This window comes from Nomascus leucogenys, chromosome X, assembly GCF_006542625.1.
Source record: "Nomascus leucogenys isolate Asia chromosome X, Asia_NLE_v1, whole genome shotgun sequence".
In the NCBI taxonomy this organism is placed as follows: Eukaryota; Metazoa; Chordata; class Mammalia; order Primates; family Hylobatidae; genus Nomascus; species Nomascus leucogenys.
This window is the reverse complement of record NC_044406.1, coordinates 136800756-136814311: the sequence shown is the minus strand read 5'-3', so window position 1 is coordinate 136814311 and position 13556 is coordinate 136800756. Positions and strand designations below refer to the sequence as shown.

General features: G+C 45.9%; 1 protein-coding gene across 1 annotated transcript in view; it reads right to left on the bottom strand.

Annotated features, from left to right (window-relative positions):
* Positions 1-3853: 3853 nt before the first annotated feature.
* The window catches only part of PASD1 (PAS domain containing repressor 1), a 105528-nt gene continuing 95825 nt past the window's right edge, over positions 3854-13556 (bottom strand). Inside the window, exons 12-16 of the mRNA XM_012498767.2 lie at positions 9377-9535; positions 8793-8999; positions 7920-8389; positions 6399-6657; positions 3854-4582 (exon numbers count right to left, since the gene is read on the bottom strand). Of these exons, the coding sequence (XP_012354221.1) occupies positions 4451-4582; positions 6399-6657; positions 7920-8389; positions 8793-8999; positions 9377-9535 (1227 nt within the window). The 3' untranslated portion in view covers positions 3854-4450. The remainder of the gene's footprint in view (positions 4583-6398; positions 6658-7919; positions 8390-8792; positions 9000-9376; positions 9536-13556) is intronic.

The following is a 13556-nucleotide window of genomic DNA, read 5'->3' as shown; positions in this document are numbered from 1 at the left end:
AAGAGCCCTGAGCCTGGAAAAAGTGTCCGTGCCTAAGGAGGGGCATGGGAAGGCTCTGGTGGAGAGAACCCATTGACCACCAGATCTCCCCTGATGCCTCCTGTAAGCCCAGCCCATGCTGAACCTGGGAACAGAAAAGAATGGAGACTGGACAGTCATCTGTTCATTTATTTACTTCCTCATTAATTCACACTTTCATGCTCCCTTCCCCGTGCTAGTGGAAGACACAGACAATTATGTCTAAGGTGATAGATGGAAGAAAGGGAGGATTCAGGCAGAGTCTGCGTGTTAGCTTGGGTGACTCAGAGGATGGAGGTGCCTATCCAAAAGAGGAGGCAGTGCAGGAATTAAAGGAGGGGAACAGCGTGCTGATAAAGACCAGAAGAGAAGTCGCAACTGGCCCGAGAAGAGAGAGGGGGAGGTGAATGCAATAAGGGTGGAGATGCACTCTGTGGTATGGCCATCTTCCAGGAACCCATGTTGTATCTTCATCAGAGCTGAGAAGGAGGACATAGGGCTCAGAATGGCAGGGAGACAGGCTGACATTTGTTCTCTCACTCATTCACTGGTTCCTTGATCCAGGAGGGCCTCTGGATTCTAGCCTCACTCTCAAGCAAGTGTCTTGTCTTAGTCCCTATGTTCCAGTGAGTCAGCAGAGACAGGGAGCGGTACAGTGATTTGCCCAGAGTTTCACAGCAGGTGGGTAGCAGGTAGAAGCCTAAACATTCAATGCCTTGCCTCCATTGGCACCACATCCCACATGGAAACTGGGGGGCACTGCCTACTGACAAGTGAGGGGAACAATAAAAGAGCAGCACTGAACTCAGTTCAAGACCCCCGTTTTGAGTCTTCTGCTGTCCCATTACCCCTTTCGCAGGCAGTTCTAGGTTGCCTTTCCTAGCAGACGGCATGTCCAAGGTTTGGGGCGTAAATGGCCTCAAGAGCATGGCTCTTACCTAGAGCCCTGAGCCTCTGTCTCTGCTGAAGTCCGCCCCACTCCTAGTCAGCCAGATTTCCAGCCCCTCTCCCACCTACTTTCCCCACATGGTAGAACTGGAAATAGATTGCACAAACACTTGACTGCACCATTCCAAATACTGCAATTTGTCTGTCCTGTCTGCCGACCTTTGCCTCTCTGTAATTGACATGTTTTGATTCTGCAGGGTTGTGGGTTTTGTTTCATCAACAAGGTGACCAGGTGGTTAATTACCCTTCGACCTTTGGGGTCAGGGCCTCCATCTGGGCAGGAAACATCCATGGCTCCAGGAGTTTTGGACCTCTTGGCATTTAATTGTCACCGTCAATTCCCGCTACACTTCCCCACAGCCCCCATCTGACTTCCGTGTGCCACAAAGGGATTTGCAGAGGCTAATTGGAGCCACCACCATGGATGCTCACCAACTTGTGTGCAGTGCTTTGCACTTCATGACTTACACCCTGCTGTCTCATCTACCAAGTTCCCTTGTGCCCCCAGACCCATAGGAAAGTTGTAGTCCCAGGGCCAGAACTGCATCCCCACTGCAGGGCATGCCCACAGGTCTGACAGACTCTCATCGAGGAGCTCCTCCCTGAGGAAGAGCTGCAAGGTTTCTGGTTAATGTTCAGAAGCTTAAGAAGGGCTCTACCTAAATAGAGAATGAGCACTGGAGGAAGTCTTTCCTGGGGCCTGGGAGCTGCGAACATTCATAGAGGGAAGGCTTACCTGCAAGGTACTGTGTTACGGGGGCATCCAAGATCTCTCCCAATCTCTGCCCACTGTAGCTCAGTCTAGAAAGGCAATGGCATGTGTGCTCCAAGTGAGGTAGAGGCAGGGGTAGAGGCACATGGAGCAGGGCTCCTTCCCAGCCAGGCTCTGCATGGTGGTGGGCAAGGGTTGAAAATATAGAGCTGGGAGGCAAGGGCATAAGAGAATACGGAATAGTGACAAATGTACGAGGGCAGAAAGGCCCAGGACTTCTATGAAACCCAAGGGCTCAGGGGACTGGGGGCAGAGTGCATGACTGGAGGAGAGAAATGCAGCTGCAGAGGAAGGGCGAGGCCAGGCCAGATGGAGAATCTGGATTCTATTTGATAGGCGATGGAGAAGCACTCAATGCTGTCTTCCCCACCCATTAAAACAAACCAAACAAAAATCCCAATTATTTAATATCCCCTAGGGAATATTTAATTTGGCCCTAGCTGTAAACCAGAGTCTTCATTAAGGTTGATGTGGCCCATTTTAAGAGATGCAGGTGAAGTTTACTGCAGTCTTCTTTGAGGCTAGAGACGCATTCCAAGGCCTTGGAGGACCAGCTCCCTCCTTTCACCTCACAAGCAGTTTGGCCTGAAGCTGCAGTTCCCAGTTCCCATGTTTGCCTGGCCCACTTCCTGTCACTCCAGCCCTTCTTCCCCAACCTTTCCTTCCCGGTGATTTTGGCAGAGATGAACAAAAGTCATACCCAAGAACATTCTATAGCTACCTTCCTTTTCATTGTCTCCAAAATACGCATCAAAACACACTAAAGACACCACAGTGGGCATCAGCCCATGCTGTGGTGTGTGCTGCAAACATGAACTGGAGCTGGTAGTTTTAATAACTCTTCCTTCTTTATTAGAAAATGCGCTCGGGAATAGGAACATTTATGAATGTTTGATGTGTTTAGAAAACATGAATATTCAGCTTTAAGTCTGTGCACGCAATGTTCTATTACGTACATACAGACTGAGCACTGCTCAGTGAGGATTGCTGTACTGCCCACCTGGGAATGAACTGATGTGGAGGTTGCGGTGGCTGTTTCTGGAAGCTCTGCCATGTGTGGTGGCTTGATCTTGAAACCCAAGATCAAGTCTTTGGCAAGGTAGGTTTTGTCCTGGACCCGCTTCCCTTGGCTTGCAGGCAACCACAATCTTGCTGTGTGCTCACATGACCTCTTGTGTGTGTGTGTGTGTGCGTACGTGTGTGTGCATGCGCCCATGTACACGTGAAGGGGCTTGGTGGGCACAGCAAGCTTCCTGGTGTTTCTTCTTTTAAGGGCACTAATCCTGTCATGACAGTCTCACCCTAGTGACCTCATCTAACCTTAATCACCCCTGTCAAAGGCATCATCTTCAAACACTCTGACACTGGGTAGTTACAGCTTCAATATATGAATTTGGGGTGGGGCACAAACATTCAGTCCATAAAACCATAGTGGAGATCACACTTCCTAAAGAATCTCTGGCTCCTCCTGTGATGTGAGGCCTAATGTGCCTCCTTTATTTTAACTTGTCACTAGAGACTGGGGTCTCCTTTGCTTTCTCCAATCAATGGTTCATTACCTTAAGAAAGGCACACAATGACGTCTGGTTTGGCTATCCGAACCTCTCTCTGCACCATGCAGACAACTGCGAAGATGTCCTTCTTGGTGCTTGACTTGTAACCAAAATCATTTTCCCTCTAGGAGGTACTGCTGTCCATTAAAAAGTCTACTGATGGGAGAGAAAGAACCCACATGTAAAGGGTGTGGGTACACTGTCCTTTAGTGTCCAGGCTTACTTCTGAAGTAATATGTGAGGCACAAACACCATCCACCCTGAGAAGGTAGCCCCTAGGCCAACTGTTTCAGAGTTCAGTGGGCCTGTGGCTGCCCTTGGTGTCAATGAAGGAGCCAGCATGCCTGAGCTACACGAAGAAAAGCTACACAGCGGGCCTGGGCACACGGCCATGTGGGAAGGCCGCAGTCGCTGGCCTCTGCAAATGTGGCATGGAGCTGAGGTGTCAACAAGAGACTGAGGGGAGCAGGGTCCGCAAAAGGGGCCTAACTGTAGGGAACGAGCCCTTCACCAGGGACCTTGGCACGGTCGGGTTCCAAATGTCACTCATCAATTCACAAAGTTGCAGCGAACGAAAATGTTTATTAAGCAAGAAAGCCATAATTATTTTAGCTCTGAAGTGCCTCCCCATTGAGCTGATTTCAGGTTCCCTTAGTTGGAGTCCCATTCTCTCTGGGCTTCTCCAACAAGACTATGGAGGGGAGGCAGGGCTTGATCATCAGGGTCAAGACCTCAGAATTCTTGTGGCTAAGACGAAACACCCTCTAGATTTACTAGATTGAAAAGCACTCTGGCATTTTTTTTTCTTTTTTCTTTATGTTGAAAACTTTGAGCAGACTCTTGGCAGGCCCCCTTCCTGTGGTAGAACATGGATATGCAAAGCTGGGCAGGGCAGACAAGACATCAGATCCAGCTGTGGCTGGCTGCTGTCACACCCTAGCATACTACGGATCATAGGCTGCCTCTGCAGCATAACTTTCAGGAAACAGGCTGTGCTTAACAAACAATTACAAACAACCTATCAGGAAACAAGTAAGTCTCCACCTACTAACCCCTACCCTAAGGGACTTTATGCACCTTGAAGGTCCCCTGGCCATGCAGACCTCATTGGCCTGGCCCCTCCCCCCATTTCCCCTCATCGCTGGTCATGAAAGTACTGTTAGCGCTGGTTATTTGAGTCACGTTGCTCCGCAGGCATCAAGTATCTCATCTCATCTGGCTGGTATGCAGCAGGGCCTTGGAAAGCCTGTGGATTGGGAGGCCCCTCGGCTCCTATCTCAGACACTTGCACCTGCCAGGAAAAAGTGAAACAAGGTGGAATGTTTTGCTAGAGTCTGTGGGCCCATTTTTTGGCGGTGGGAGGAATCCTTTAGTTCAAATACACAAGCTGCTGAGAAATACTTCTTTGGAACATGAGCCTGCAAAGTGATGGTAGACGGAGGAGCTACAGAAGATAAGGTTCCTCTCGTCTTCTCTCTCCCAGCAGCACCTTGGCTTAAAGAGCAGCAGAAGCAGACCCGGGCTTTCTCAAAGTTGCCTTAAGGCTCCTGGGTCTGTGTCTGGCCCTCCCTTGTCCAGCTTCTCTGCCAGCCATGGCCAGCCAAGGCCACCAGCCTTGGGTCCTGGGCTCAGTCATTTCCATGCTGACTGATTTGCAGCTATTTGGCCCACTTTAAGAAAGTGACAGGAGAGGTACCAACCCACACTGGAGTGTGGAGGAGGGAGAAGGAATAGATACAAAGATGGTGTTACAAAGTATGGCCTGAGGGGGTCTTTTCTGGTTAAGGAGGAGGGATTCCTTGGGTTATGTTGCAAAGTGATGCAAGATTTCAAGGAGTGGAACCCAAGGGAGCGAAGAAGACACAGGGAGCAAGAGGAGCAGGGCTGGGCTCTGGACAGGCAGCTGGAGGTGTCTGGGGACCTGCAGGCAGAAAGGTCCCAGAAGGCAGTAAGGATAAGCCAGGGCAGGCAGTGAGGGCTGGGAAGCTAAGAAGAGGAGCTCGGGCTTCATCCTGAGGATAGCAGGGAGCCCCTGAGGATTTGTGGACAGCAAAGCTCCGACTTGGTCCTGCCCTGCTTTCTCCCAGCTGAGCAACCTTGCAGAATCTGACCTTTCCCATTTCCCTGGGCAACGTGCTCAGCCTTGTGCTGGCTTGGTCTCTCAGGAGCCCTCTAGGAGGGAAAGTGCCTCAAAAATAGGCATGAAAAATGTTCTCAACAAAGTCTGGCTTGGTAATGGAACCATAGGAACCATAGGACCTACTGCCCACTCTGATCTCTCCGTGTGAGCAGTCCCTCTAGGTGACCAAGTTTCTAGCAGTACTGGTGGCACAGTTAGTCAAGGGGTATATGTGAAAATAATCATACATTTGCTTGCCTAAAGTATTTAAACTCCTTTCTGCCTTAGCTTACTGTTTGTTCTGGTTATTTTTGTTTGGTTTTGTTGTTTGAAAAAAAAAAAAAGGTTGGGCTATAATAAGATTTTTAAAGCTAGAATGAAAACACCTTTTGTAAGTTCCATTCATTAGTGAAATTGTGTGTGTAGGGGGGGCCTGCGGGGAGCAAAACCTGCTACATAACTGCCATCTGGACTAGCTTCCATCCTGGAAACATGGCCACTGCAGATAATCCACAAGGTAGGCCTGCCCTTCCAAATACGGGGTACCCCATAAATGGATACCAAGCACATTCAACAGAGGGGCCCTAAGTTTATTCTTAGTACAAGGAAACATACCTACACTAGGTCTTAGATTTTGTAGCAGAACTAAAGATCCCTAAGTCTGGAAGGAGGCTTGGGATCAGACGATGAGCTCAGATTAAAAACATGGCATGGCTCACTTTGCCCATGAAACATAGTTTTGAGAGAAGTTTCAGTCAGATTGCATCTGAGTTTCACTAGGCCAGCTCACTTTTTTGAGGAACCCCGTAGAGAATATTTTTACTCAGCAATGAGTGCTACCATCATGTGACTGACTGCCATCAAATGTACTGAGTTTGAAGTCTGGCTCTCACACACTGCATGCACTTGGGGTGTGTGCCTTATGTAGAAGGGGCCCAGAATCCCTCTTGACCTGCGCTGGAAGGAAAAGGAGGGGGCTGTCCCATACCTGATGGTAGGTGGGTTGGCCGTGCAGGGTGCCCTGCTCATTGCAAGACCAGGTATTCACTTGGACAACAGGACCAAGTGAATCAGACAACTCTTGCCAAAGCCGGATGTAATCCTGTGGGGTCTCCAGGGTGCTTAAGGTTGAGTTTGAAGTTACGGGAAACTGAGGAATGCTGGAAGAATAAACTGCCTCAGAGTTTGAGGTATCCATCAATGGCAGCTGGTTCATGGGGGGCCCTTGATATGCCTCAGGATAAAACCTGTAAAGAGAAGAAAGCTGTTGCAGTGACGTGGATCTGGACATGGTAACCGATGAGACACTCACGTGGTCATCAGTAGGTGCTTCAGGCACATTTGGTTTTGGTGGCTACACCACAGGATTCACTTGTTTGTATTCTCACTTTGGCCTGACTAAGATTCAACTTGTCAAAGTAAAGTGAATGTAGACACTGAGAGAAATTACAATCCCTTGTCTCACCTGGTTTTATTTATATTACTTGGACAGTCTTGTTCCTGCTACAACTATGCTCTCTGTGGCCTTGGAAAGTCGTTTCAGCTACTTTGAAAGCACTCAGGGAGCTAATGGCTGAGCGGAGACTGTAAGGCAGATTTCCAAACTCCAAATCCAGTGCTCTCTCCACAACCCTAAGCCTGGGAGTCTTGTGATCAATATAGGTTCTTGAACCCCATCCCAGACTCTGAATCTATAGTTTCCAAACCCTCCTCAGGTGGATTCTGACGATCAGGTCAGGTGGGCAATATGGCCCTAAAGCAGTCTGCATGTCAAAGTCACTGATTCTAAAGCAAGGCCCAGAAGGAAGTCCAGAGAGCTTTGGGAGGCCCATCTCAGAAAGCTAGCATTCATTCAAAACTATTTAGTGGGCCCCAACTATGTGCTAAGCAATCCTTTCATTGCTGGGCAGAACCTTCTCTTTCTAGCATTTGGAACTGAAGACCTTATTATTGAGCAGAAATGTGTTCGTGTCCTTATATTGCCACTCAGGACTTAGCCTTCATGTGTTCTTGGCTGATCTTAGCGATCTAGCAATTGTTTCACACTCGCTTCCCTCCTACTGTTCATAAATGCCAGGGAGATACCTGCACTTGGCCTACTGCCATCACCAGATTCCAGGAAAGTTGGGGAATGAAACTGGAAGCCCAGAAGTTATTCAGCTGTGGGCACTTGTCCATAGACACCCTGTGCAAGAGACTGGGCTTGGGGAATCCAACCAAGTGATTTCAAGGTTTGTGGGCTAATTCCCTAGCATGGAGGCTTCCTTATCTAGTCCTCTCTTCATGGGTACCCCTTTGTTCCATCAATGGATGCTCATCCATGAACCACACATGCAGAAGGATGATGGCAGTGGCCACAGAGAAGGCAAGTTGAGAGCAAGTTGCTATTGATGAGAGGCATGCTGGTGCCACATGGACAGGTCATCTGTCTGTGATCTCAGGCATGGGATCCAGCCATGAGGGAAAAGCAATAATCACAGCCACTATCACCATTCTATGCATGTCTTACCTTTGACTCTCATCTTCCTGTTGCCCCCAGTTTTCATCTTGATAGAAGCCAGAGGGCTGTTGTTCAGCTACTATCTGGATAGGAACAATGGGTTGGGTCTGCAAATATCTAACAGGGTTATTGCAGAGGGGCACAGATACGTCACTTGGGTTTTGCAGGCATATCTGCGCCCTCTGATTCCCCACGATGACATTATGCTTCAGTGGCTGCTCTTGCAACTGCTGCTTCTCCTCTGGCTCTTTCTGTGGCATCTGCCCCTGCCACGTCTTCCGCTCCAGCAGCTTCTTCTTCTTTTGCCGCCTCTGTTCCTGCAGCTTCTTCTTCTCCTGCATTTTCTGCTCCTGCAGCTTCTTCTTCTCCTGCATCTTCTTCTGCTTCTGCACCCTTCTTTGCTCCCTCAGCTGTTGCAGCTGCTTTCGCAGCTGCCGCTGCTGCTCCTTCAGGCGTTCTTCTTGCTGCGCCAGTTGCTGCTGCATCAAAAGGCAACAGATAAAAGCACCCTGGTGTCTGCAAGAGCCTCCTAGAAATTTATTTAACACTCCCATTCAATTCTCGCAAAGCAAAAGGCAACAACAGTTGAGCCTCTCTGCACATAGTGATCTGTGTGACTGTCTACCTTAGTTAGACTGGATACTAGTTGCAGCCATGCACCTGGCAGCAAGAGTCTGCTAATCCAGCACATATGTACGTGTAGGTATACATGGTGTAGCGTGTGCATTCAGGTCTAGGTAGCCCAGGATTTTTTACTATCTTGGGCAAATAAATTGCAGCCAAGTGGATAGTCACTATCCCCTAAGGAGAACCAAGTGAGTCAAAGTCCTCAGGAAAACAAAATCCCCTTTCAGATACACAGTTAAAACAGCCTTTCCATACCTGGTTGAAGGCAACACAAGGCTCCTGAAGCTCCCCAGTGTTTTCGAGAGAGTTGCATAAAGATAAACCACAGAAACACTTGACCTCCTTGGGATGTGGGAGAGGCTGCTTCACTTGCCCAGCGTGTTGTTTCTGTTGTTCCTTGGGCACTGCCTCCGAAGACTGGAGATCAGGAATGACAATGTGGTGTAATGTGTTTGGCAGCTTCTGTAAGGACACAGTATCACAAAGGTCTTATTCACAGTCCACACCTTTCCTTAGGGCATAAGACAAGCTGGGCATGGAGCAGGACTGCCCACAGGCAAGCCTACGGGAAGCCTTGGCTATATATAAGCCACATCTACCATTGCCAAGGCCTGGCTGGGCCAATCTCAGCTCTTGTAGCCAGGAGAAAAAGGGCAAAACTCTTAAGTCCCTGCTGGAGATCACATTAGATATCCCATATCACCCTGTGGGCAGCAGCTGTCACTACCGGCAGGCACCATTGACTAACTCCTTAAGGCTTGCTAAGGTCCCTCTCTCCTCTTCCTTCTTCTACTTATATAGAACTGGTATCTGACCTGAAACCTAGCATCCTGACTGACCTGAAGCTGATCCATCATCAATTCCACTGCATTCTGCTGGTTTTGGATGGCATCATGCAGCAACCGAGTCCTCTTTTTTAGCTGCTCCTTCAACTTCTTCATCAGTTCCAGTTCCCGGCTAATGATGTTATATGCAACCAGTGATGATGGCTGTGATGGCTGTAATGGCTGTGGGGAGGGATTACTTATGGTTCATGTATAGCAACACTGGTTTCTCCAAGTCTTGCCATCCTGTTTCACTTCAAAATTTCTGAAAGACTGAGAATGCAAACGGTAGCTCTCAAATCCTAATTTCATTCATTACTAGAAAGTTTGAAAAAATGGTTAGAGAATTTAGGAATTCTAGATAAGAAATGGACCACGGAGATCATTTAGCCTGACTCTTTTCCCAAAAAGAAAGAAGTGGAATTGGCCCAGAGACATGAAGCAACCTGCCCAAGGTCCTTAGTGGAAGAGTCGTGGGCCAGTGCCAAAGTATTCTGCGCCTGGGTCAAATCACAAATGACAGTCCACCAATAGGGCCCCTGTTAGCAATGCAATAATGAAAACCATCAACTGGCACTTCCTTTGTTCCAGGCACTCTTCTAAGCACCGTACGAAAACTCACAGGTCTGATCTTCACAGAGCCCTGAAAAGCAGGTACTATTATTGTTCTCATATAGTACTTAGATGGACTCTCCTCTAGGTCCTGGAACTCTAATTTTAACTTGGATAACAGCTTCACATCTGGAAAGAAGCAAATGTACAGGTTTATAAAAGTAGAGAGTGTGCTATGGGGCAAACGATGCTCCAAACTGGCTGGAATGGAAGGAGTAAGGCAGGTCACATGCAGAGGAGAAACCAGAGTTTTGTACAGGTTCAGGCAGCCGAGGAACTTGGATTTTATTCATCAGTCACCTGGCACTGCTGCTAGAAGATGTGTTCTACAACCCAGATCTTATCAGGGATGTAACATGCTCAGATCTCAGTTGTAAAACATGCCTTCTGGCAGCTGTGCAGAAGATCAAGTGGTGGCAGAAATGAAGCGTGGAGTTTGGGACAAGTCAATTTGAAGGCTGTGGGAGTAATTCAAGGTAGAGATAATAGGGGCATGGAACAATCCAGAGGTAGACGACATAAAAAGGAAGAGACACATTTGAGAGAAATTAAGAAAATAACAAATGCTGGTGAGGATGTGGAGAAAGAAGAACGCTCATACACTGTTGGTAAGAATGTAAATTAGTACAGCCACTATGGAAAACAGTATGGAGGTTCCTTATAGAACTAAACATACAACTACCATATGACCCTGCAAATCCCACTGCTGAGTATACACCAAAAGAAAGGAAATCAGTAGATCAAAAAGGTATCTGCACCCCCATGTTTGTTGCAGTACTATTCACAATAGCCAAAATTTGGAATTAACCCAAGTATTCGTCAACAGACAAATGGCTAAAGAAAATGTGTTATATATACACAATGGAATATTATTCAGCCATAAAAAGAATTCACGTCACGTGCAGCAACACGGATGGAACTGGAGGTCATTATGTTAAGTGAAATAAGCCAGGTACAGAAAGACAAATATCACATGTTCTCACTCATATGTGAAAGTTAAAAATGTTCATCTCATGGAGGTGGAGAGTAGAATGGTGGTTACCAGAGGCTAGGAAGGGAATGTGGCAGACGGGGATGAAGAGAAGTTGATTACTGGGTACAAAAATACAGTTAAACATCAGGAACAAGTTCTAGTACTCAAGTAGGAAAATTAGAGTTAAAACAATCTATTGTATATTTTAAAATAGTTAGAAGAATTGTAATGCTCCCAACACAAAGAAAAAACAAATATTTGAAGTGATGGGTGTCCTGATTACCCTGACTTGATCATTACACATTGTGTACATGTATCCAAATATGTACATGTGTCCAAAACTATGTACAGCATAATATATATAGTGTGTATATACATACACTATATATAGTGTATATATAATATGAAAACCATCAATTGGCACTATACTATGTATACTATATACATAGTATATATATATATACACACATACACGTATAGTATATATAATATGTACAACTGTAATATATAAAAAATAAATAAACAAAATTCTAAGAAAAAGATTAACAGCCACAATATCTTAAAGTAAAATAAAGTTTGAAAAACAGTAATAAAAAAGAAGCTGAGCTGGGTGTGGTGGCTTGCATCTGTAAACCCAGGTACTCAGGAGGCTGACGTGGGAGAACTGCTTGAGGCTTGAGACCAGCCTGGGCAACAAAGCAAAAACTCCATCTCTGGAAAAAAAAATTCTCTCTTTTTTTTTTTTTGTTGTGTCTCTGCCAGGCTTTGGTATCAGGATGATGCTGGCCTCATAAAATGAGTTAGGGAGGATTCCCTCTTTTTCTATTGATTGGAATAGTTTCAGAAGGAATGGTACCAGCTCCTCCTTATACCTCTGGTAGAATTCGGCTGCGACTCCATCTGGTCCTGGACTCTTTTTGGTTGGTAAGCTATTAACTATTGCCTCAATTTCAGAGGCTGTTACTGGTCTATTCAGAGATTCAGCTTCTTCCTGGTTTAGTCTTGGGAGGGTGTATGTGTCGAGGAATTTATCCATTTCTTCTAGATTTTCTAGTTTATTTGTGTAGAGGTGTTTATTGTATTCTCTGATGGTAGTTTGTATTTCTGTGGGATTGGTGATGATATCCCCTTTATCATTTTTTATTGCATCTATTTGATTCTTCTCTCTTTTCTTCTTTATTAGTCTTGCTAGCGGTCTATCAATTTTGTTGATCTTTTCAAAAATCCTCAATAAAATACTGGCAAACCGAATCCAGCAGCACATCAAAAAGCTTATCCACCATGATCAAGTGGGCTTCATCCCTGGGATGCAAGGCTGGTTCAACATACGCAAATCAACAAATGTAATCCAGCATATAAACAGAACCAATGACAAAAACCACACGTTATCTCAATTGATGCAGAAAAGGCCTTTGACAAAATTCAACAACCCTTCATGCTAAAAACTCTCAGTAAATTAGGTATTGATGGGACGTATCTCAAAACAATAAGAGCTATCTATGACAAGCCCACAGCCAATATCATACTGAATGGGCAAAAACTGGAAGCATTCCCTTTGAAAACTGGCACAAGACAGGGATGCCCTCTCTCACCACTCCTATTCAACATAGTGTTGGAAGTTCTGGCCAGGGCAATCAGGCAGGAGAAAGAATCAATATCGTGAAAATGGCCATACTGCCCAAGGTAATTTATAGATTCAATGCCATCCCCATCAAGCTACCAATGACTTTCTTCACAGAATTGGAAAAAACTACTTAAAAGTTCATATGGAACCAAAAAAGAACCCACATTGCCAAGTCAATCCTAAGTCAAAAGAACAAAGCCGGAGGCATCATGCTACCTGACTTCAAACTATACTACAAGGCTACAGTAACCAAAACAGCATGGTACTGGTACCAAAACAGAGATACAGACCAATGGAACAGAACAGAGCCCTCAGAAATAATGCCACATATCTACAACTATCTGATCTTTGACAAAACCTGACAAAAACAAGAAATGGGGAAAGGATTCCCTATTTAATAAATGGTGCTGAGAAAACTGGCTAGCCATATGTAGAAAGCTGAAACTGGGTCCCTTCCTTACACCTTATAGAAAAATTAATTCAAGATGGATTAAAGACTTACATGTTAGACCTAAAACCACAAAAACCCTAGAAGAAAACCTAGGCAATACCATTCAGGACATAGGCGTGGGCAAGGACTTCATGTCTAAAACACCAAAAGCGATGGCAACAAAAGCCAAAATTGACAAATGGGATCTATTTAAACTAAAGAGCTTCTGCACAGCAAAAAAAACTACCATCAGAGTGAACAGGCAACCTACAGAATGGGAGAAAATTTTTGCAATCTACTCATCTGACAAAGGGCTAATATCCAGAATCTACAATGAACTCAAACAAATTTACAAGAAAAAAACAAACAACCCCACCAACAAGTGGGCAAAGGATATGAACAGACACTTCTCAAAAGAAGACATTTATGCAGCCAAAAGACACATGAAAAAATGCTCATCATCACTGGCCATCAGAAAAATGCAAATCAAAACCACAATGAGATACCATCTCACACCAGTTAGAATGGCGATCATTAAAAAGTCAGGAAACAGCTG